General features: G+C 48.0%; 1 protein-coding gene and 1 long non-coding RNA gene across 4 annotated transcripts; one reads left to right on the top strand and one right to left on the bottom strand.

Annotated features, from left to right (window-relative positions):
• Positions 1-209: 209 nt before the first annotated feature.
• Positions 210-5319, bottom strand: LOC137484508 (uncharacterized). Its single transcript, XR_011004904.1, has 2 exons — positions 5178-5319; positions 210-445 (listed from the first exon to the last, which is right to left on the bottom strand). It is a non-coding gene; the product is annotated as an uncharacterized lncRNA (long non-coding RNA).
• Positions 5320-6035: 716 nt separating this feature from the next.
• On the top strand, positions 6036-22525 carry RFLNA (refilin A). Of its 3 annotated transcripts, XM_068208378.1 has the most exons (4): positions 6036-6716; positions 15359-15468; positions 17142-17307; positions 22192-22525. In XM_068208378.1, exons 1-4 carry the CDS (start codon positions 6348-6350, stop codon positions 22198-22200), a joined length of 654 nt encoding a protein of 217 aa, XP_068064479.1. In that variant the 5' UTR covers positions 6036-6347; the 3' UTR covers positions 22201-22525. The 3 variants fall into 3 exon arrangements, with proteins under 3 accessions (XP_068064479.1, XP_068064478.1, XP_068064480.1); XM_068208377.1 differs by lacking the exon at positions 22192-22525 and having other exon boundaries at positions 6039-6716; positions 17142-19250; XM_068208379.1 differs by lacking the exons at positions 6036-6716; positions 22192-22525 and adding an exon at positions 7145-7274 and having other exon boundaries at positions 17142-19250.
• The last annotated feature ends 2557 nt before the right edge of the window (positions 22526-25082 follow it).

Here is a 25082-nt window from a genome sequence, read left to right as displayed (position 1 = left end):
GTTGACTGTTAGACATTACAGGAGGGAATAATGTGTCATAAATCAAAGAGACACAACACTATCACAATAGGCTAGCCAAGAATACGAACTGTAAGAGTTCTTATAATGACACCTATTTGTTGAGTCAAGAATTTCATCTCTAAGCTGTTCAGTGAGGCTTTACATCTCTGCTCTGGTCCTATGTTTTAAATGATCTCTTACAAGAAAAATCTGGAAAAAAAAGATGTGTTTTATTTTCTTGGGGAGAATTATCCTCAGTTATCCATGCTTCTTCCAGTTAAAAAAAAAATCCAGAAAATCTTAAGCTATGAAATACTTGCTTTTTCAAAGAGTTTTTAATTCTTCAGAGTACCTTTTGGTGTGCTCTTCTTCTTTAATTGTGCTTAGAACAGAAGCATCCTTCCCACTGTGAAATTTTCCCTTGCTTGTCACAAGAGCAAGCAGGCTAGAAAAGCAGAAGTAGGAAGCACAGTGTATGTCTAGAAATCGGGGAGAGTAAACAAACCAGCAGACAGCCACTTTGTTTCTACTCTAAATGGAAGACTATCTGAAGGAAGCACAGTAGATGCATGCAGACTGTATTCCACCACTTAGTGTTTCTTCTTCTGCTCCCCTTGCATCTTCTTCAGGCTCTCACTGCTGATCAACACTCACAGCAGGGAAGGCAAGAACTGCGCAGTCTCCCTCCTTTCTTCCTAGCACAGCGCTTGGTCCAAATGAACAGGGCAAGACAAGGCTCCATTTGGATCAGAAAGAAATCACCTGCCCTCCAGGTGGGGTGTTAATCCAGCCCTGCATTCCCTTTTTGGCAACGGACTTCACAATACCCTCACACCTTTAAACACCATGAGGTGCAAGTACAGTTAATCTCCAAATACTTTACTTGCACCATAAAACAAGGCACCAGTCTTAGTCCCATTCTGCAGTTGGACCCAGAGGCATGGTGGACTTGAGCCAAGAGGGGTCTGGAATATCTCGCCACTACCTCCCAAACAGGCAGCCCATTCGGCCTCTGCTAGCACTGGGCAATCCTTAGTCCTTCATTTTTGATGCCTTATTCCAGTCCTGCTGCTGTCCCTCCACAAGCCAGTTTGGTGAGAGAACAGGCCTGTTGGGGCTGCAGAGCATTCCCTGCAAGCGGGCAGAAGGGCCGTGTAAAAATCAAATCCACATGACTGTAGTTACAGGCAACCAAAGAGAGGGTTGCTCTTCCAAGAAAAACTTTTCCATGTAAAAGAATTCTTAATCTCCCCTTTGACTGTCATTGTTGAAATGATGGCTTCACAGGCTTGAAATTTAAGACCCTATCGGCGTCTTTTCTGTTTGCTGTGATTTATGAATGGTTTCGCTGTTGATTATCCTCCAAGATTACAGCACAGCAGCCCTGACAGACAAGCAGAGGAAATTTCACAGGATAACAGGCAGCTCCTTCTCTGGGGCAGTAAGGCAGGGAGGTGTGTTTTGATTCAGGTATGTAACAATATCTGACTGGACACCACAGGCAATTGAATACTCATCATGTGGCACCCTACTCAAAGGCAAGCAGGGTCAGCAGAAGCCTTGATAATTTTTCTGTGCTCCAGAGCCTTTGCTCATTCTGTAATACAGTGTTCAGCTGGGGTTTTTTTGTCTGGATTGTGGCACAAATCTACAGTCAAATATGAAAAGGCAACATTCTCATACAATCCTATGTATGTTCTTCAAAGATCATCCTTCTTTCCTGCAGTCACAAAGTCTACTGCCTTGTCTGGGAGATGGACCGTCTTTGTTCAAGTCCAGGCTATTCAAAGGAAATTTGCTTCCTTTGATTTATTGCCAAGAACAGGCACTCCTGACCCCAGAAAAGGAGATTCTTGTGCTTTTCATTCCCATTTCCTGCCAGACAGTTTGTTCCAAGTCACTGCTAGGAGGGCTGTTTGTCTGGTGAGGGTAGCAGGGCCAGAGCAGGTGCAGCCATCACTTGAGGGGGCTGTGGCCTTCACTGGAGCAGACAGCCAAGACTTGGGAGTCAGGGTTGAAAAAAATTTCTGATGTAGGGGCTGCCTAAAAATAAATGAGTAGACCTATCAGGAGGTGATTTTATCTCTTGATAAATAGCCTCTGCTTTTTAGGCAGAAAGGTTCCTTTGATTTGAACTCTGCCACGCTGCAAAATTAATCATTATTGGCATGTGGTTTCCAGGTCCAGTACTATGGATGTGCTTCCTGCTCTTTGTATCACATCTGGACCTGTGCAGTGAGCAGAGGTTTGCCGCCCTCATGCTTGGAATCATTTTGGGCTGAGGTGAACAACTTAGGGTGCCAGGCAAGGGTGGTGTGGGTCTGACAGATCTGAGTCCTGCTCTGTGGTCATATTCCCTTCAGTGATGCTGCTGCTTTGGTGCCTTTCAACACTGTTGTCAGGAACCCATGGCAGACAAGGAAGGCTGCTCTTCTTTGGAGGGAACCAGAGAGCACAGTTACATCCTACTGTGGCCCGAGCCATTCTTACTGGGACTGGAGTTACACTGTGGGTGTTCTCAAGGATCGGGTTCGACAGTGAACCAGAATGGACATTCCTAGCATTCTTCCTGTTTTGCCACCCAGCCTGCTTCAGAAAAAAGTCCTGATGTAGGTGTTTGTATCCTGTCTCTTTCTTCCCTCACTGTATTTGTCTTTCAAGCCTGGCAGCAGTGGAAGGAAACTTAGCACGTGATGCTGACTCTCTGCCATGTCTGTGGGACGGCAGATTCCTAAAGTACTCAAATCTAGCTAAGAGAACAGCTAGGAAAACAGAAGGCAGAGGACTCATAAAAGCATGGAGAGACTTGAATCCCAGTGGATTTGAGGAAGGATACCAGCTTTTATCCAGAAGCAGGGCTGCTCACATCAGGCGGGCTGTCTGGGTTCCTGCCCCCACTGTCCCTCTCTTATGACCTCCCACCTGTTTCAGGATTGGGCCTGGGATTTTGTGTTTTATAAAAAATAGATCAATGAAAAATAAAGTTGGAGAAGCTCTGAGAAATGTGTGTTTCAAAAAGCCCTCTAATTGTTGTTGTCAGGATTGCACCACTGCCTGAGAGTGAATCTTAACAGATACAGCCCTGCTGGAATATTCCCCAATTTTCTGCTACTTGACTCCCTGTTCCTTATTTGCCGTTGTTTTGCACTCAAATTCACAGCTAGGCAGGGTTTTTCCTTTAGAGACAGTGCTGGTAGTGGAGGCCACTCTCCCCCAGGCTGTGCCTTCACACTGCTGCCCTTGTACCACTGTTCTTGCACCTGTTTGTCTCTACTCAGCTGCTTCAGAAAACTCCCCTCCAGACTTTTCCTTCCTCCTTGTCCCACCATGCACACAAGGGCCCAGTTTCCCTTTTCCCAAGCCAAGACACAGGAATGTACCAGTCCCTAGTGATTCCTTCCAGCAAATGAAGAAGTGCTGAACTAAGGAGGGTTTCAGTAAAGCAACATGGCTTCAGCTGAAAAATTTGTTGTTTTTCTCCTTTTCTCCTTCGACAGGGCACTGTGCAATACTTAAATCCTGTTTCACCAGGCGTAATTCTACCACACCATATATACACCTGTGTCTGCACACTGAATCCTTCACTAAGTTTCCATTCAGGCTGATTTTCATTGGCCAAGAGCAAGATACTGTGACTCCAGGAGGACTCTGACCAAAATCTGAGTCACTTCTGTCACAACCATCAGGACAGGAGCATTTCTTACCACCTGCCCGCCCCGTGCCTTACACAAGAGAGCTCCAACTGGGGTGAGCAGCCCACTACTAACTTGAAACAGATTACTAATCATAACCATAACAACAACAATACCACCACAGCACACACATGCCCTGCAGAACAACAACAACCACAATAACAATATCAACGTTAGGTGTGTGCACACATGCCTTGCTGAACCAGCAGCAGTTTTGCCACTCATAAATGAAGTCAACATCCCTACCAGTGCTGGGGGATGCTCAGGAGTGCTTTGTGTCTTCAGCTGTTTGGAGCTCAGCAACTCCTAAACCATAACAACCACTGCTGAGCTGAACATGTGTTATACTGAAATCTACCTTTAGAAACATACATTATTTGGGTCCAGGAAAGATTGGATTGTAGTTTTCTCAAAACAAGAAACAGAAAAATCAGTCTCCTCTTGACTGCTCCCCAAGTTAAAACAGGGCTTTCTAGGATGAAAGGACAGTGCACTCACCCCTGCCCAGTGTCTCTCTGTCCTGCTCCTTTTTTCTCCGAGGAGGAAAGCAGCTCTGAAGACACTCCTTCCCCTTGCACACATGGTCTTGAGCCACTTCAGGAGAGGGGCAGGGGAACTGGGCTGCCGGGGAACTGCTGGGCTGGATTCCTGACTTCACAGTGTTAACTGGCCAGAGAATCCTATTATGTGATAGGTAGCAAGCCAGGGACTAATTTATGGAAATTTTGACCTTCAGTCCCCTTTGACATTTCCAGATCAGCCGTAGCCTGTGTGAGACATGAGAGCCCTTACAGTAAGGGGCTCTAAATCCGCCTGTGCAGCTGCTGGAGCCGACGAGCGGGTCAGAGGTAAGAATTCACTGAGGTTCGTGTGTGGGCTGCTCGGTGCCTGTTTGACATTTACAAATCAGTGACATTCCTCTGCACAGCTCAGTGCATACAAATCGCTTCAGTCACTCTGAGGAGGGCCCCTCATTTCAGTCAAAGGTGGATTTGGGCATCCATAGCCCTCCCTTTGGACTTTAGTTGGGATCTGCTCCCTCAGAAGGATGCAGTGGGGGCACTTTTAAGTCCAACCCAACTTCCAAGGACTTTGCACCATCTTTGTGGTTTGGGTGTGAAGCCTTTGTCACTAGGTACAGTATCAGACCCCTCACATTTTCATTCATTGCCACAACAAGTATTGTGTTTGTCCATTTTGTAGCACAAACAGACAGTCTCATTTCACTCAGTGCTGGGCCAACAATTCGGACCAAGAGAAGGCCATCTGGATTTCAACAGCTTCCCATGGAAACCTATTTGCCATGAATAAAGCTCCACTGAGCTGAGCCATATGAGTGGGCTTGCCCCAGATTTCTCACAGTCTAGACTCTATGTAGAGAGAAAACATGATGAGAAAAACACAGCCAGGGCCGTGGACAAGGTAACATTAGCTTCAAACGGTTATTGTGCAACAAATGACCATATTGGCTTCAGCCAGCCTGACCTGTTTAACCACTGCTGCTTCTCTGAACCCTGAGGGTTAATATGGACTCTTCACTCCCCTCCGTGCTGGCAGTGCCTCTGGCACATGCTGCTCCTCCTGCCTAGAGGCTGTGCTGTGATTTGGGACGCCTGTCCATGGTGTTTACGTTGGCCTTGACCACACAACGGCTGGGATAGGGAGGCCGATTCCTTGATTGTGGACCAGAAGCTGTGGAGCCAAAGAAAGAGGCGTGAGGGAGCAGGAGGTGTGAGGGCTGCCGTGAGGGGATATGGTGGGTTTGTGCACCTTAGTAGCCAAGACTGCCATGGTGACTGGCTACCTTGGTGAAGCTGCCCTTTGCCACCTCAAAGTGAAGAGGGACGATGGTTCTCAAGAGCAAAGTCTCCTCCCTCATGCCCACGAGCCACGACACTGAGGGGGAAGGCTACTCTGGGGGTGTGAGGGTGAAAAAAGGATGATGAAAATCAGAACTGAAGGGGAAATCAGCTCTGAGTGGGGGAAAACTTGGGACAGCAGTGAGGGAATGAGTGGAGGGAAGCTGTGTCCTGTGATGGCGTGTTGTATGTGGCGAGGCCCCTTTCCCAGCCTTGGAGAGTGCAGAGATCGAAGAGGGACAAAACGGAGGGAAAAATGGAACATAACTGAGGGAAAACTCGGACAGCAGTGAGGGAACGAGCAGAGGGCAGCCACAGCTCACGGGGAGGTGCGCTGGGGACACCCCTCTCCCGCCGGCCCTGCGCGGGGGCTGCCCCGTCCGCTCAGGAGGGAGAGGGCAGGCGGGCGGCGCCGAACGCGCTCCGTGCCTGGGAAGCGCCCGAGAACGCGCGGCCGGGACAGAGCTGGGGGGCCGGGGGAAGGGGAGGGCGCTCCCCGGCTCCCTCCCACCCTCTCCGGATAAATGAGCCGCCGGGAGGCGGCGGGCGGCGCAGGCTGTGGACGAGCGCGGCGCATCCCTGTCCCGTCCCCGTCCCGTCCCCGCCGCGCCCAGCGCTCCCTGCCGGCGGGGCCGCCCCGGGCGCTGCCGCGCGTACTCGGCCGCGTCCCCGCGGGGCTGGGCGGGGGGATCGGGCTTCGCTTCCCTCCCCTGGGAACGCCTGAGGGCGGGGGCGGCCGGGCGGGCAGGGCCAGGGCCGGTGGAGGGGAGGCGGCCGGGACACCCCGGTCTGGCTGATGCTGGCGCTGCCCCGCGCAGCACCGGGCTCCGGCAGGCTGGTAGCGGCGGTCAGGTCTGAGGAGGGCCCCCCCGGGCTCCCTTCCCCTTCCCTCCCTCCGCGGCGGGCGGCGCTGGAGGATTTTCTCCCGCCGCGGCCCCCTCGCTGTCCCCCAGACATGGTAGGTCACCTCCAGCTGCAAGGGATGGACGAGAGCCTGAAGGAGAAGAGCCGGGAAGGCTTGCTGGACAGTCCGGACTCGGGGCTGCCCCCCAGCCCCAGCCCCCCCTTCTACTCCCTGTCGCCCGGTGAGGGCCGAGCAGGGGGCAGCGGCGGTGCGGACCCCCCGGCCCCGGGCCACCGGCGAGAGGCCAAGGACGGCAAAGTGGTAAGAGCCAAACCCGGGCACCGGGCTCTGTCCCCTCCGGGCCCCGCGGCGGAAAGGCTGGCCAAGCCCCGGAGCGGGGGGCAGGCAGGAGGGCGCCTCTGACCACTGCCCGGGCACCCCTGGGCTGAGTTCCCCCTGCAGTGGCCCTCGCCGGCCGAGGGCACGCCGGGCTGCCCGTGGCGGCTGCAGTCCGGTGTTGGCAGCGCCGCTGCTGTGCCAGGCAGGGCTTGGCCCAGTGCCGGGCAGGGCTTCTGGATACACTCACAGAGTGTTGGCAGTTTGGCTGGGTGAACTCTAATAACGGTGTGGGAGTGAAACCCCAAGTCTGAACCGATCTCCCCTGCCCACCTTCGGAAAAGTGTAACTGTTTCTCAGTGACACTGCTCTGCCTGCTGGGTACAGGTTGGAGCTGCATCCATCCGGACCGAGGCAGGGGCGTCTGGCTCCCAGCCATCAGTACGCCCTGGCATCCCACATCTGGTTTGTGAGGAGCGTGGAGCCGCGTTTGCTGGAGCCCTGGCTGAAAGAAAGACAAAAGTGCCCTTCAGCTGGGGCAGGGTAGGGATGTGTGTCCGGGGAGTTCTGCGGGACAGGGTCTGGGAAGGGCTCTGTGCCGCTGCCCTTTGCTGGAGCGGGGCTTTGTGGCATGAGTCTGTGTGCAAGGTTTGTCCGCTGGCAGCCGAGCGGAGCCGGGGGTAGTGGTTTGTAAGCTCAGACAGCTGGCAGAGCACTGCAGGTCTCGGTCAGCCTGATGCAGTGCCAGTGAAGCACTTGAATGTGGAGTAGGATCTGGGTAGATTTATTATGACTATTATTTTGCTTTATTTGTTTATTTCTGTCCCTGAGCTATAAAACCTGTTTTTAAAACACAGCGTTCAGAGCATAAGCAGTGGTGGTGGTGGAGGTTTTTAAAGGATGATGAAAGTTCTTCCCCAAGGCTCTTTAAAAATTTTTTTAAACAAGTATAAAAGATGTTTGTAGGTGTATTCAACGTGGTTAATTGGCTTTAAACTGCAGCACAAATCTTTCCATGAGAAAAATTTATCTCCCTCTGGTCTGGTGACAATTCAGACTTCTTTCCCATAGTGACATTTTGCAATGACTCCTCACACCCTTGTGCACTTTCTCAAGTTCTAAGGCATTTTGAGCATATTGCTGAAAACTGCCTTTTACTCCTGAACATGCCAAAACCTTCCCCATGAACAATGACTCCTCACAGTGGAGAGGGTGTGAGGGCTTATTATGAAAGTCAAATCTCAAACCGGCTAACGCCGCAGTTCCTAATATGGAGCCTTACCTGCAGATGCCTGGGTGTGTGTGCCATCTCGATGGGAGTGTTTATGTACAAAGTTACCCCCACGCCTCTGATTTGGCAGGATCAGGCTGTTCCTGTGTGTCTGTAAAATAAAACTGGGGAGGAAGGTGAGTGAAGGCTGCTGGAGCAAAAAACAGCAGGGGTGGAGGTGTCTGCAAAACTCTGTAATGGGGATATGACAGTCTCCATTCCAGTCATATGACAGTTGGCCACCACGCCATCCAAGAAAGTCCTTAGATATCAAAGAAGAAAGAACATGAGAAAATTTATTTCAGTTCATGGGCTGTTAGGCTTGAGAGTTTTAGTGCTCGACTCCTACAGGGAGAAAAGTTATTCTTGTGATCTAAATGAGGTAAAGTTTTTCAATTGTTTTGATCATTGGTGAACATTTTAGACACTTCAGAAAAGCTCACACTGTAGATGTTTCCAAATTCTGTATCACATTGCAAGGGTAACCCTGGGTTCCTGCATAGAGTATGGGTTCCATACATTGGGAATGTATGGAATTCCATGCTGTTAGCAGGTACAGAAGGTTGCAGGGATCCAAATGCTGAAGCCAGTTGGACTGTATTATTTGGAGTGGTGCTGAGCTCTGCTCTTTAACTCTGTTTGGTTCACTGCAAAATAATGAAGTAAATAGGAATTTTCACTCTATTTGACTACAGAGAGTTTTACTTCCTTTCATTTCCACTGTGCAAATACTGTACTTGCAGCTGATATTAAACAAGGAAAAATATGAAGAGTATTGCTTGCTTCATACTTTTAAATTGCAGTGTCTAATTAGCTCTAATTTTGCCATTTTACAAGGGCTTGCAGATCTATGAGCAGTTATGCAACCCATGAATGTGCTTCTGTTTAATTCTATTCCACTGCTGTTCATCAGAGCATGCAGAATTGGCAAATCAATAATTGCAGCTATTTGCACACCAAGAAATGCTGTTTTAAATCGCCTGTTATATTAGTGTTTGTTTTCCTTATAAACGTGACAGAGCCAGGAACACAACCTGCACTCTTTGTGTTGGAATACTATAAAACCATACACAACTCAGTCACCAACAGCCAAGGTTCTAGTATGTACAGTTACAATAAATTGCTGTCAGGTGAAGGAAACAACATTTCAGATCTGTGTGAAGTATTTCATACTATTCTTCGCTGCAGAACTATCAAACCACCGGTCTGAGCCCAGTTGCAGTCTTCTGCAGTCAGCTATTTTGCTCCAACTTCGCAAATATGTTACAAAATTTTTCTGCTTTAGGACGGCCCTTCTCATGCAGACTAAAAGGAGATTGCATGCCCTTATCGAAGATTTTCCTGTGTGTAAAATCTGTGCTCTCTCTGCTCTGTGTTATTAACTGTGACTCTGAAAAAGTAAACTCTCTGCTCTTTAATAAGCACAACTTTGTTTCAAAGACAATGCACCATTTATTCACATTTAACCAGCCAATTTGGGAACAGCTTTGGGATCCAAGAAAATATGAAAGGCAATTTAGGGCCAGAGTCATAAATACCACAAGTTCAACACCATTTAGGGACTTTTTTTTTTTCTCCCTTTTACTTGTAGTGCAGGATAAATTGGCTTTTATTTCTTCAAATAAAGTCCATGTAGGGAATTTGTCAAGTGTTTTGTGCTTAAGTGCAAATATCCTAAGGAAAATAGAAGGTGACTTACCTAGTTCTGCCTTTTATTCTGAAATTAAATTGATTCTTATGACGGGTTACTGAATTCTCTAGACTGTGTCTGTAAAGCTGGGTCAAAACGAACAGAAATACAACAAAATAAATCCTAATAATATGCACAAAGAAGCTGTTGCTGAAAGCATGGGGAATGAAATGACATCAAAGTACCCATATCTGCTTAGAGTTTTCCCTGTTGTTCTTGCCCTGGGACACTGATTGAGGCTAGAAGAACTGCTTTTGGACTGTGCTGAAATAAGTGCTTTGCATCCATCACACAACTCCTAATGGATATCAGGGGACATCAAGCTCACATTCATCTCCAGAAGTATCCATTGTGTGTTCTTGAAGAAGTTTTATGTTCCTTCCCAACAGTGAAAGGAGCTTTTGCCACGGCAATGAGTTCCTTTTACTTTGTAAGATTTAAGTATTTGTGCACTCAACCTGCCTCAGTGAGCACTGACTTCTGTGGGACTATATCCCAGTGAATCAGCTGTAGGGATGTAGGGAATTTCTACTTAGATTCAGCAGCAAGAATGATTCAGAATCAGTCTTGAGTGGTGGGAGAAGATTCCAGCTTCATCTCAAGTATGGAGAAGGAGACCTTGCCCTTGGCACAGCCTTCACAGACAACAACAGGATCCCAACGACGTGATCCAAGTCAACATTTGTGCCAACCCTGTTGGATTAATGGCTCATATTAAAAAACCCAAGAGAACATCTCTTCCTGACGTGCAGCATTTTGAAGACCCATTGGGTCACAGAGCCAGCATCCTGTCCTGCACTGAAAGTGCTTCAGGAATGGGGCAATGACTTGTAGGGACTGGGTGGGGAACATGGCCATCAAAGGTTTTTCATATGTAATTTCATACCTGTCAACACCTACACTGAAAGTACACGTGAGAGGGAGGCCCAGCACCCCGACCTGAGCCAGCCTGCAGCCCGCACACGAGGCAGGGGGTGTGACTCCCAAGGCCCTGCGGGTCCCAGCAGCTCTGGGGAAGCCCCAGGCTGGTGCAGGGAGCAAGGCACCCATCTGGCACCACAGCAGGGTTTGCCTCAGGGCTTGTTGGCAGCCTGGCATCCTGATCCACTTCTGAGCTGCTCCCATGGCACTGGATCCCGCAGGAATTCCCCCAGCTTCAGTTCCACACCTCTGGCAAAGGCTAATCCCACCTGGCTGTTCCCTGTCCCTCAGCCCCACCCAGTTCTGGATATGCACCCGTTCCTCTTCCTCCTTGATGAAGGACAGGGCATGGCTCTGGGCCTCACTCGATTGGCCTCACCTGATCTGACAGATGTCCCTTCTGGGCAGATCAGGGAAACAGGCATCAGGATCTCATCATCTGCTCTGAAAAGTGTGGCTCTGATGAAAGACATTGAGGGTAATGTCTTCTAGCTGTTGAATTTCCATTGTGTCCCTACATAACCCTGTGGACAATAAGCAAAGTAGCACACATTTCCCACTTGAAATAAAGGAGGGAGATAAGCAGGAAGGATGTAATTCTTTGAAATAATAAACCCCTGCCTTTCTACCTGAGGTTTGCATTTTCTGTTATCACCTCCCAATATAATCTCATCCGGCTCTGGTATAAATTACTCGTAATGCGCAATACGTGCAGATATTGGGAAAATAAATGGTCTGTTAAACAAATATTGCTTATCTTCTAGAGCAAAGAATGTAGATGTGTGTCAAATAACTCACCCAGATCTTTCATTATTGCTGTAAATAACAGCTGAGTAAAGTGACATTTTCATGGACCTGACATGTTACCATAGTGGGAAAATGTGGTGAGAGATTTGCTTATGCCCTAGCTAAGTTAGGAGCTGGGAATTGGGGAAGCAGTATCCTGTTTGTAGCCCTGACACTTGGAAAGCTGTTTCCCCTTACAGTCTCTAGAGATCTAATGCCACATCTTAGTGCCTTCCATTTAATGACCATAGCAAAAGGAGTCGGTCAGTTCTGGTTCTTTGCGCTCTCTGGGGAAAGGTTTTAGGGGTTTATTTATTTCGAGTCACGTTAATTTCCTTTCCTTTTTCTTGCTTTGCTGCCTGGAATTTGGCAGCTAAAGAGCAGTCAATGCTGTGGATGAGCTGTAGATTGAATTCCATTCAGCAACCAATTTTATCAGTGTTTATCTATCTGCTACTTGCAAAAAGCAGAGTTTAGCTGCCCAGGCCGTTACATGCCTGAAAGGCATCAGAGTTAAGGCAGAGGGAAAAATGCAGCCAAACAAGAAAGCTCTTCAACTTTTTAATACTACTGTAACTCTTTGCTGGTTGACACAAATTATGTACTGGAGAAGAAATAAAAATAATAGCTCATTTACTGCCTAATATTCACCTTGGATCGAGTTCTAAATGTGGGAGTCACTTTTTTGATATCTCTGCTATCTTTCATTTTGTCTTCTCAACCTTCCTTGCCTACCTGACTCCTTCTGTCCTTAAAGATGGCAGGGTTGTGGTGTCTTTTTGTGCGCAGCGGCATCTGGTAAGTGCCAGCACAGCTCCAGTTACCGGGGACAGATGAATCAGGTCCCCACTGCAGCGTTCTAGCACAGCAACCCTTGGACAGACAGACCTCGGCTATGGATCACTTGTGGACAGCCTGGTCTGAAGTGATGTGGACTTCTCTTCACCATCAGTGACCCCCAGGAGTGTGCAGCCAGCTCTGCTCCCTCTATCCATAGTGCAGGATAATACAGAAACATACCTTACTTGTGGAGTATCTGGAGATCACCAATTGATTCCTAGAAACGAGCCAGGGACCCTGATTTTCTCAAGGGGGCTCAGCAGTCCAGTGCTCCTCTTCTTTCAACCATTCCTGTGCAGAAGGAAAAAGAATTGAGTCAGTATTTTTTTGACAGGCAGAACATTTTTGGTTTTTTTCCTTAAAGCAGATTGGAAGGAGTCGGTGTCAAACTCTTGCCAAAAAGCCAGCTTTTGACATGTGCCAGGGATATAACATTTCAACCCCAAAGACAAATCTTTTGGAAAGCTCATATCCCCTGTTCCTTGCTTTCCAGCTCCAGGTGACTTGCAGGAGCCGACATTTCAGAACATCACTGGAGGGAAAACAAAATGTCGCCTGAGGTGCCTTTCAGTGGCCGCTGTGTGAAACCTGTGGTTGCTGTTTAGTGACCCCTTCACACCGTGCAAACAAATCAGTTGCTGTTCGGTGAGCAGCCTACAGGATCTTAGAGATCTCTATTTTTAGGCCATGATTTGTAAGTTATTTACATCTTCCATGTGCAGACTTTCAGGTTACTTCAAGGTTTCTGACCTGCAGCAGCTCACAGAAGAGAGGTCTGAATCAGTAATGGTCTTGACAGGCAGTAGAAATCCTGGCTTTGGCCTGCCAATGTCCACAGTTGTTCCAGCTTTCTAAACGAAGCCAAACCTGCAGGTCTGAAGTTGGTGCTCATCCCCAGCATATGAAATGCCTTTTGCCACCCTTCCCTACCCAGACAAGGTTAACTGTAACCCCCAAAGGAAATAGTCTCATCACACCCTATCCAGCACTAACCTGGAGAACACTTAATCCTGCTTTCACCAAGTTCAGCAGCAAATTTTTGACTCTGATTGCTGTCAGTCGTGCATGCCAGCACCTCCGTTTCTCTGTGCGCACTGGTGGTGTTTCTGCAGCGTGTTCTTGTTTCCTGTTCCCTGCTGTGGGACCTGTGCTCTCCACAGACGGCGATTGCCGCCGTGCCCACGCTCTGACCGAGCAGCACCCCCGGCGCTCAGCGGGCTGGGAAGGCTTTTCCCATGCACACACTGAGGGCCAGATGCCCCAGCAATGTTCCGGCTAAGCCACAGGAAAGTCTTCGTAACATCTCCCGCATCCTGGGGATGTTTGGAGCGCACTTAGTGTCAGCATTTGTTAGCAAGAAGTGTGAAGGCTTGTTTGCCTGGAAGCGTGTCTTTGAAACTGCTTCTTTAAAGGAGGGACACGTATCCCCATCCTTGTTTCCTTCACCAGTTCAAGCAATCTGCATCCCTCTGCAGGTGAACCCCCAAAGGGCAGCCTGCCTGCTGTTCACAAAGCTCATGAGCATGTGCAAATGGTGTTTGACTCCTGCACCCAAGGGAACCTCTTCTTATGTACAAAATGTCTTTAGAAAGAGCTCTGGCCTTGTGCAGACTGTTACAAGCTGGACATCTGCACCCTTGTGAACTGAGGCTTGTCTGATGTAAACAATTCACATTTCAGAAGCAAAGTGCTTTATTTACGACCAGAAAGGCTGCCCTTGCCCTCCCCTGTCAAGAGTGTTGAAAGCAATTCAGGAATGAACTTTGCCTTTTGGCCAGTGTTTGCTAGGGAGGGTGAAAAGATATATTTTTTTTCTTTTTTCTCCCCATAACTGTGCAGACACTGTTTTGTTTTGACAATGGAACAATATTCAATCAAAAAGAGGGGTTGGCCATTTTACTTAATAGTACAACTTTACACAGTTGTAAAGTGCAGGGATATTTCAGTATGAAAAGAAGAAACAGCTTTGTGGCTTTGGGACACAGAATTAAATGGCTTGGCAAATTCAGATGGAGCAGTGACATTTTTTGCCTTAGCCTGAGACAGAAGGCCCAAACCAGTAGAAAAAAGCAGACCTCAGCTAGCCATCTACAGACCCTGCACAGAGGCTGCCAGCCATCTCCTTTAAAGAGATCCTGTGTCCCTGTGCGTCATAAATATCTGCTGACAGAAAAGTAGTGGCAGAGTCTGAAACCTGCAGTGACATTTTTCCAGGAGGGCAGGATTAGGCTGAATTAGCTGCTGGATTTGGTCCAGGCACCAGACACAGGATCCCCATATGTAGGAACTGGTGTTTAAGAGCACTTCAGTAAAGAGAAGTGGGATTAGTCATTTCTGTGGTGGGCAGAGTAGCCTAGGCTGGTCTGTGACAATTTGTCAGAGTAAGTGAGTTCACAGTGCAGTTAGTCTTAAAAATCCAGTTTTTGGTGTCATGAATTGGAGCTGCTCCATTCATTACAAAGTCCTGGCTTGCAACTGGCTTCCTGCATTGCAGAGGCCACAAGGTGCCCCAGTGTCTCACCCCACCCTCAGTTTTATGGTTAACAAGAATGTCCTTTGGAGCACAAGAGCCATTTTTGGCACAGAGACCTTGGGAGCAGCAAGTCTATTGCTTCCTCTGCTGGATTGTTGCAAGGGATACATGACTTTATGTACATATTTGTATGTATATCTATAAAAATACATACACATGTCTCACTTCAGTACACCTACATCCTTCAAGTCAGCAGCCTTAGGCCCTATTGCTGTGTTTGGTCAGACATGGAACACTTTTCCATGCTTATACATTTCAAGTGTTTCTAAGACTTGTTAATTCCTACCAGTAAAGGCAATATCACGGCTAAAGAAAACTCGAAAACCATTGCAATTCCTATGAGAAACAAGAAAGGAAAAAGGAAAGGCAAGGTTAAATTTCAACAAACAGATACTGCAGCATGAAGTGACAGAGATGTGGGCACAGTCACGTACCTGGGAGGTGTGCTGGGGCACAGGGAGGTGTTGGTAGGTGAGGACAGTCCAGGTGTTGTGTTAGGCTGCTCAGCTGCCAGCCACAGCACGTTATGAACTGTGCCAGCCCCATCTGCTGTGTTCCAACACTTGCTGTGCTCTCCTTCCCTGCAGATGCCTTATCTGCTCCTGAACCCGTCCATGCCAGAGATAAGGCCTCGAATGTGCCCGGTGTTTTTTGGAGAAAGCATTGAGGTCAACCCTGAGCCCGTGCAGGAAATCAGGTACAGATGGGATTGGGTGGGTAGATGGGGATTTCTTTTTTTCTGGTGCTTCTGCCAAAGATTAAAATGTGTTTGCAAATGGGAGTCACGGTTATTTTGATAGAAAGGGAAGGTGAGGTGGGAGGGTAATTCCCAAATTAAAGCCACTGACAGCAGCACAGGCAGAGGGGAAGAGGCAAGAACTGGAGGGAGGTTTTAACAGAAGGCAGCCTTCCTTCCAAGGCCAGCTAAAATCCAAAGTTATGAGAAAAAACCATTACCATCTGTGGGCTTGATGGCCTCCACTAAGTAATCTGATGGTCTTCGTACTGTTCCCAGATGACTTGTGTCTTCAGAAGAAGCAACACCCTTCTAATTGGCACCTGGTTTTGTTCGCTCTTGCCACAGAGAAACCAGCATTAGACAGCCCACAGAGACTGAATGAGCTCCTCTGTGTGAGGAGATGGTCCCTCAAGCCAGTGATGGAGATGTTCTGCCCTCCTGTGGGGCTGGTGCTGTGGCCAATGGATAAATGTTGGTCTTTGCTCTTTGTTTGCTCTTTTGCTGATGTGGAATGTATCCTGCAAACAGCATGGAGCACTCACACACAGCTTGGGGCAGGGACAGTGGGACAACTATAAATTCCCTCAACCTATGCAAAAGTCTCTCTGGAAATGTACCCCAGTAAATCTCTGCTGGCTGAGGAACTGCCAGCGGGCATGTTTTTATGGTGATTACATCGGAGTCTTGTTTTATGTGTGCTGAATGACTTGCTTACACCCTAGCTGTGCAAAATACATTACAGCAGCTCAGATTACACACGGTGCACAATCAGTCAGCCCCCCTCTGGGTGGAGGTAATGACAAGCACACACCCAGCTTTTAATCTTTTTTACGTGGAGCTGCACATTCCTTGGCTGCTGATTGCTGGAGGAGCATTTGGGGAGCAGGGAAAACCAGTGGAAGTCCTGCTGTTCCCCATGGCTAGGGATTCCAGAAAAAGCCCTCTTCCTGGCCCGGTATCTGCACATCCTTTCTAGATGGCTGCAGAAAAAAGGCAGGGCTGTGACATCCTACTTTTTGTGGTTCTTCATCTGTTGGCAGTTCAGGTGGCCAATTCCTTTGAGACCAGTGGCATGGGTGTTGAGCAGCCATAGCCCACAATATTCCTTTGGTTTACCTGCTCTTTCAGCATTGCTTGGATTTTTTTGTAGGTTCCAACAAGCAACCTCACCCCTCATCTCCCAGTGCTCAGGTTTTAGCTGGTTTGGGCATTTTTGTGCAATGATGATAGAAAAGACAAACAGCCTTGACAGCTCAACAGGTCCATTACAGGGCGTTTGTCTGCCTCCAGTGTAGCTCTCGGGGCTGAGCTGAGGCCCCAGTGGGACCCATGGAGAAAACTAGAGGAAGAAGAGCGTTGCTTGGAGCCTCTGCAACAAAGTGTTTTCTGCCCTGGTATGACCACATTGCAGAAATGCTGAGATGGATTCACAGCAAGGTGGGCTTCCAACAAGATTCCCCTGCAGGACAGAGTCCTCTTGGCTTTGTGTTGTAGAGCTGGCATCTGCCCCAGTGTCTGTGCAGTAAGAGGTGGTAAATGATGCCAGCTTCGAAGGGTTACAGAAGAGTCCTGCTTGTCTTGCCTCCTTTGCTGCCCGGGCTGTGCTCCTGATACCTTGCTGTCCTCTGCAGGTGCAATTCCGAGGTGAAGTACGACTCTGAGAAGCACTATCGGGACGACATCTTCTACGGCCCCATCCCCACGGTCACCACCTACAGAGAGACCATCATCGCCGCTCCCAACTGCACCTGGCGGAACTACAAGTCCCAGCTGATCTTCGAGCCCCGCCAGAAGCCGGTGAGGTTTCAGAGCACGACCATCATTTTCCCTAAGCGTGCCAAGAACATTTACCGGACCACCCTCAACTACAGCTTGGGCTGTGCCAAGCGCTGGTTTGCTTCCAGCGTGCAGCTGGAACTCTGTGAGGAAACCAACCCGTGCGTCATGTACAGCGAGACCCTCTGATCCGCCCCGCCGCTGGCAACCGCGCGACCCCCGGGAGGCCGCGGCCTTCGCGGGGCTCTGCCTGGGCCTTGCTTGGTGGCGACTGAATATTCATGGCTGGAGAACAGCTCTCGGGCGAGGCAGAACTGGCTGGGAGGAGGCTTGCAGGGCACAGGATGCTTTTGATCAGTGAGAGGCTGGCTTGTATTTTGTGACGTTCCTGACATTCATGATCTGGATTTTATTTTTGGGGTTTTTTTTTTTTCCTCCGAGCATATCTATTTTTGGCTTGTGTTTAGATGAAATCAAGATGACAAAGGACCCTCTTACCATTGCAGAATGATGCCTTATGAGCTCTGTAGGTCTTGTCTAGCACATAGGTGAGAGTCATTGTAAGCTTCAGAGCTATTCTGATCTCGGCAAAGGGAAGACCAACTGCAGAGTCAGCGTCTGGTTGGCCCAGCACACACCAGGCCAGATCTCTTTCAGACCTGAAATGCAGAGGAGGTGGTTATTTGTACCAGTACATCACAGCTTGCTCCAACAGCTCATCGGAGTGAGAGCTGCCCTATTATAGCACTGCAGTCACCCCACTTCCTGAGAGGAGTGGAGACTGTCACCCCAAGAAAGAGAGGATTTAAACAGGTCCCTGAGCTCTTGCTGGCAGATGGATATTTGTATACCATAGCAAAGCACAGCTCAACCAGGAGATGGGAGGAAGGCCAGCTGTGATGCACAGACACATCTTCTGTGACCCCAGCCAGGAGTAAGCAGGGAGACTGAGGAAAGTGAACAGCTGAAGGGCTAGTTTAGAAGAGTGACTGAGAATTGAGGAGCCCAGTGCCCTTCTATCAAAAGTATTGTCAGACCAAGTGTGCCGTGCTGCTTCCAACACCTAATTTAAGGGATCTGTATGCACTTGCAGCCCTTCTGAGTTTCAGGGTGTGGTTGTATTGCAGAGAGGAGTGTAGAGCAGGAAGATGCTCCCTGGCTTATTTGAAGCCAGGGCAGGGTTAACTCACCCTCTCAATAGTTTCCATATTTGTGGCATGGGCAGCTTTTTTCTGCCTGTAGAGGAGCAGCCAAACTTTCTCAGTGTAGAGCTTGAAGGATTGAAAAGCTCAAATCCATCTGGGTTTTCCTTGATCAGCCAGGCTGTAGCACTAGAAACAGCTGAACTGTCTCTGCAAAAGGACCAAGAAACAGTGAGCAGGAGTCAGTGAAGCCATCCTAAGGTAAAACATTCCCTACTCATGAATCCCATCTCGGGTATATCTTCACTTTGGTCTCTTGCTGAAAATCTGCAAGAGCCTGGATTCCCACAAACATACAGCTTTTGAAAATAGCACGGAATTGTCTCCAAAAATCTTACCAAGAATTTTTGCATGCTGCTCAGACTTAGAAATAACCACACAGCTCCGGAAATTAATTTCCAGCTTTCTCTCTTCTAAACTTTCCATTTTGTTCCTGACTTGCTGTGAGTCTGATGGAGTTATTTCAGAACACAGCTGAGCAGCCAAGTCAGAAAGCCTATTAACAATGTCAACAAGACGTAGCTGATTGCCCAGAACAGTTGACGCACAAACCCACTGAGATTTAAAAAAAAAAAAAGTCTGAGAAACTTGAAAAAATAATAAAATTAGTGCCTTACAAAGATACTTTTTCCATCAGTTTCAAAAAGCAGTTGGTAAATGTGACCAGAACTGTGACCTTTATGAAACAGAGTTCTCTTGTTTAAAAAGTAGCACAGTTTTTCCACCAGAGGTAAATATAAAGTCTTTAAATACAAACTTCAATCCTGACAGCCAAAGCATCATTAGTGCTGAAAGATGTGTGTTGTGGCAGTGCTGAACTCTCCCTGTCTGCTGGGAGTTAGGACTTGGTAGGAAGACCCCCTCAAAGGATTTCCAAGGCTTCCACCTACTGTTGAATTCTTTACAGCAACACAAACAAGGACTATATTTGTTAGTGGTCAGATTCTGCTGTCACTGTCTGTCAGCATCAAAGCCTGGAAAAGCAGCATCTGCCTCCAAAGGGATTATTATGCCTGAAGCAGCCCTTCTCCCCAGGGCTCCAGCAAACAGGAGAGCTGGCTTAGGCAGCAGGGAGTTGGTGCCTGCATGAACGTGGTCCCAGTGCAGTGAGGTTAGTGATGCACTTACTTGCTGGTTCATCTTCAGGTCTGTCCTGTTGGCCATGTGCTGCTGAGCGAGCCTTGGGAGCAGGGGAAATACCCCTCTGCCTTCCTGGGGACACGTGGAGGCTCTGGTGGGCTCAGTGCCTGCATGCCCCAGAGTCTGTGCCAAGGGGCAGGGTCCCAGGCTGACAGCAGTGTAATCCAGGTCCAAAAGCAAGGCCAGTACTCACACCCAGGGGATCCCTGCACGATGACAGAGTGGACTGATGGAGACAGGCTGACCTCAGACCCAAGGGGATGCCAGACTCCCCCTATTCTGACCACACATCAGGCTTTGCTCCTTTGAACAGCTGGATTGTACCCCTGCTTTGAGCACAAAACTGCTGCTCTTGATCATGCTGGTCTTTGAGCAGGACATGTTTTCCCCAGAAAAATCCCTTTCATCATGGCTGGCTGCAGGTTTCTGCCCACTCTGTCCACTGTTAGTTCTGTTTCCTAAACATCAGCTGCAACAGTAAAAGAGAATTCAAGGCAAGCCAAAAAAACCTAGTGTGCAAATACAAATCCAGCAGAGAGACTGAACCTCAACCTGGACTTTAACAACAGAGGAGAGGGGCTGCTGAGGCAAAGTCTCACAGGTGGATGCGACCCATGGGAGGGTGCAGTAGAGGGCTGCATCCTTGGCACCGGAGGGTCCCACACACCCAGCCCAGGCCTCTTTGAAGCTTCACGCTTTGTTTTCTCTGCAAATACACTAGAAGTAACCTAACATGCTCCTGCTCCTTTGAGTTTAAGCAGCTTTTCTGCTTTTGCCATGTTAGGGGGAAAAAAAAGATAGAAAGCAGCTTGGGTTTCTAGGCTGCTGAGCACATTTTGAGCTGTGTAGCCACGGTGGCTATGGTGGGACTATCACCCTGGACCACATCCAAACTGGGACATTGCCAAGTGCCTGAGATCTGGAGAATTTTTTTTTTTAAATCCCTTCTTATATGGTATCTGCCATGGGCCCATCACAAGCTGTTTTTTCTTCTCAGCAAAAGCTGGTGTTGGAAAGGGACTTTGTTTTTCCTGAGGTCAAGGAAACCACAGAGGGTCAAGTCTTCACCCATGCCTGGGCACACATCCCAGCCTGCCTGCCCACTCTGTCCGTGCTGCTCCCATCCCTGTGGCTGGGTTAGGCAGTGGTAGAAAAGCCAAAGTTCATCTTACTCAGGACTGGGAAAAGTGATGACTTTTTTTGTTTTGCTTAAACACCAGAAACTGAATTGTGTTTTTTTGTTGCCAATGAAGAATCACCCTGGGCAGCCAAGAAGTGCCTTGTGCCATACCTGTAGTGTGCTTGTACATCTGAAAGGAACAATTAGTCCCACTAGGGAGGTACTTTTCTTTTAAATGGAGTGTTGTTAATCTCAGCCAACAAATCCTTGTTCCTGTATATTTTCTCCAAGATACAAATTATAAATTTATAATTTAAAATTAGACCATGGAAATGTGAGTTTCCTTGAACAGCTGGGACTGTGGCTACACTATTTCTCCCCAGAAATCCTGATTTCCCCCAGGATCCTGATGTGCATGTTGCCCACAGCTCTGCAAGCCTGATGGGTAAAGTCAGACGCTGCCTTTATCTTTTGGGATGGGATTGTTCTTTTCAATATGGAAAGTCCCTGTCTCAAAGGTGGTGGGTCTCCCCTTCATCCCTATGATTCTTTTGCCCTGGAATACAACAGAGTGTGCTCATGTCTGGGCTGCCTGCATTGCTGTCATGGCATTTGGGGACAAAAAGATGAAACCTTAACCAAATACTGAACTGTTGGAAGCTGTGGATTATGTTGCACAAACCGCAGAGAACAAATTTGACCAAAAGTTTACTGCTTGTCTTTATTTTCTGCCTTTTTCTTTTGTTTTTTTTCCCTTCCTAAGCCAGTTCTACTTTCCTCAATGTGAAATACAGACAGATTTGCACCCTGGGTGCACGCTTTCTGCAGCTGTTGAAATGGTGTTTGGGTGTTGATAGCAGTGTTTGAGTGAGCTGCTGGTCAGAGAAGTGAATGCTATTTACTATTTATGTTGAGTGTGTCTTAAAAAAATGGGAAAGGTCACCAGAGGGCTAATGAGCAAAAAAGACTTTGTAGAGCAAGCTGAAGAATAAAGACTGTGTGAGTCTGACGTAGAGGTGAATGGTTCTGTGTGTGAACACTGTGATCTAGGATATTTAGCCATTGTGGTTTTAACCTGCCTCTTTTCCTGAAGGAAAAAGCATCTTTGCCTTTTTTAGAGCTGAAACAAAATCAGATCCATCCTCTGTCACAGTCATTCAGTCCTGCTGAAGTCTGTGAGCATCAGCATTCCCCCAGGCTCACGAGGTACTTTCTGTGTGTATCAATCAAACAGGCACAGAGCTGTGCCTCTGTGGAGATGGGGGAATGCTTTATAGGAGATGATGGATCTTCTTATGGGATATTCAGATTTTTATTGCCAGATAAAGTCTGCTCCCTGAGGATCACCTGATCACTCACAAATTGATCTGTTCTGAACAGCTCTCCCAAAGCTCTATAACCAGTGGATTTTATAAGGCTTGGGAGGCACTAATTCTTTTTCAGATACTGTAATGGCCATCAGAATGAGCTAAGTATCCTATCATGTGAATTGTGACCTGAGGATGGGATTGAAAGGTGTCTGAAGGTTAGAGAAGGAAGAAGAGAACTTTTAAGTGGTGGAAATGCATAAGGATGTGTCATATTTTTATTTTTGTAAGTCTGATTCTCTAAGTGCTTGTAAAGTACTTTACTGTTGTATATGTGGTGATGCAGTAGCTCACAATATCCTTTTATTTTTGTATATTCCTTCCTCCACCATAATCCCTTTCTGTTCAACTCATAGAGAGTAATTTAAGAAGACAAAATTTATATATCGTAATAAAATGCTCAAACCCTCCTGCAGAGTTTCCTTCCTCTTCCATATCCCTTTACTTGGTGCCTAATGCCCTTTTTCCATCCAGAGGGAACATTTCTGGCGTGTCCATCCCTACCTGTGGATTTCAGCCCAGCTCCCGTGGATGGGTGGCTGTGGCACAGTCAGTGCTGTGATGTGCAAACCCTGCTCTGTGTGCCCAGGGAAAGCTGAAAAGCTGAGGAGGGACTCCCAGAGGCAGTTTTACCTTTCAGGATTTCCCTGGTTGTCAGTTTGACCATTTCTTTGCTCAAAATTTCCCTCTTCAGCTTCATCTTGTTCTACAGAGCTCTGAAGCCTTGGTGTTGGATCTAGACAATTCCTCTCCCAGCTTTTCCATGGCCTTCAAGGGCAGGAAGAACCCACACAATGCTTATTTCATATCCAGGTATCCACATTCTAGTGCACTATTGGGATCCCTCCTATGTCCTGGCTTCCCAAATCCTGACAGTGGATGAGCTGCACTGGGGCTGAAACCCTGCCTGGCCGTGAAGTGCATTTTAAAGCCATTGCTGTAAATGCCTCAGGCTCACCAGCCAGCCATTAGTAGAACACTCCTTTGTCTTCCAATACCCAAGATGTCTGCAGGGAGAATCTGACACTAATCCTTACGGAAAAACCATTGGATTTATAGGGATGAAGTCAATAGGCTTGGATGAAAATGGCTGTAAAACTCTAAGGAATGGAAAGGAGAAGCAAAGCCATGTTATGCAAGAAGCTTGCTTCAGCTGCAGCGTAACCGCCTGTGTCCTCATCCCAAGCCTTTTGACAGGAATTATGGCTGAACTGCTCCTAGGATGAAGGATGGGAGACAAGCTCATGGCTAAGAACCTGAGGAAACACAACAACGTGGAGAAGGCAGGGGCTGTGCAGGCCGGGTGAGTTCACTGGCTGACACCCAAATGCCAGATGAAGGACATGTGCATCCACTCCTGCTATTTAAGTAAAACCATAAAATGTGAATGCTGTCCAATGAAGATTCCTGAGGTGGCAGCTAAATCCTTAGCAGCAAAAGCAGTATTAGATGCAGGATATGTGTTTTGGCAAGTGTGCTCAGATGAGCTAACCCCTAAGCTAGTGGCTTTTACTGTGCTAGTTGGATGTTGTAAATTTAAGCAGATGATGCTTGGTATTAGTTTTGCTCCTGGGATATTTCAGAGAGTAATTGCACATATCTCTGAGGGATTACAAGGTGCTGAAGTTATAATGGATGGACTTTGAATTTAAACTAGATGCCTTTAGGAACAGAAGGAAAGGTTTAGGCTGGTTTTACAGACAGCAAGAATGCTGAATATAAAATGCCAAAAGCCTCACCTAAAAGAATTTGCTGATTATGGGCAGCTACAAATTAAATAATAATAAAACTCCACATGGCTAAGATCCCTATTCCACTCAACAAAGCAGAGCTGTAAGAAAACAATAGAGGCCTTCATCAAATTTCATTCCACTGCTATTTACAGTTAACAAACAATGGAAAGATTTGCCAGAGAAAGACCCTTACCTGATCCTGGAGCAGTAAAAACTTCCCCCTGCTGCCAAACCATCAGTTCAAATACCACGTGCAAGACCTTAGGCTGGGTCTTTGCTCTCCATCAGCAGATGGCAATGTCTCAGCCTGGACCTGCAGGAGTGTCTTCAGAAGTTCCAGGCAATGCCAAGCAGCTGGAGGTTATATTGTCCTCAAAAATGTCAGGAATCTCTTGCAATGTGAAGGAATCACCAGAAGCATGCCCTGAGTGATGGCCACCTATAGGAACTGTCTCCTCTGGCACAGAAAACTGTCCTGACACTGGCACTTAATTCATCTCTGTGGGGAGACTGGAATGGAAGACTGTCACAGCAGATACATGTCTGTCCCCTGAGCCGACCCTGTGGCTTCACACCCTGTGAAACACACTTCAAGCCCTGAGAGACCCTGTGTCTCCCCCAGAAACCATTCCAGGATGACTGGATCCACCTGGGATGCTTTAGATGCAGCTCTGCAACCTCCTCGTGTCCTGTGTTGCAGGTTCAGTGCCCCAGGGGGCACCTTGGCTTCAGCAGTTCAGCCCCCAGGGTGGCTGCATGGGGACTCTGGATGCTTGGCATGGTGGCAGGATGGTGACTTCCAAGGCTGGCAATGCCAGCTGCCCTCAGCCGTGTCTGCCCAGCCATGGGATGTGGATCCAATGCTGCTTTCCCTCCCATTGCTTGTGGGAGCAATTCCCACTGCAGATGCAGCCCCTGCAAATACTCCACAGCCTGGCAGGAACGTGGCTTGGCCACCACACTGCCCATCCCCAGCTCTGTTTCTAAATCCCCTGGCGTGGTGACACTGCAGAGGAGCAAGGACCTGCCCCAGGGCCGTGCATCTTCTGCCAAAGCACTGAGTCTCCTTCTCCTGGCAACAAGCCCAGCCACAGCAGGGAAATTAATGCAGGAATGGCTTGTTCTCAAGTAGGATAAAGGGTCCTGGAATTGCTTTTTTGGGGTGTAAGGAGGGAGTTTTATCGGCTCTATTTTCTGCTTCTAATAATGATATTTGATCTAAACAGTTCCACGC

Source organism: Anomalospiza imberbis, chromosome 18 (assembly GCF_031753505.1).
Source record: "Anomalospiza imberbis isolate Cuckoo-Finch-1a 21T00152 chromosome 18, ASM3175350v1, whole genome shotgun sequence".
NCBI lineage: Eukaryota > Metazoa > Chordata > Aves > Passeriformes > Viduidae > Anomalospiza > Anomalospiza imberbis.
The sequence above is the reverse complement of the archived record's forward strand: the minus strand, read 5'-3'. Positions and strand labels throughout refer to the sequence as shown.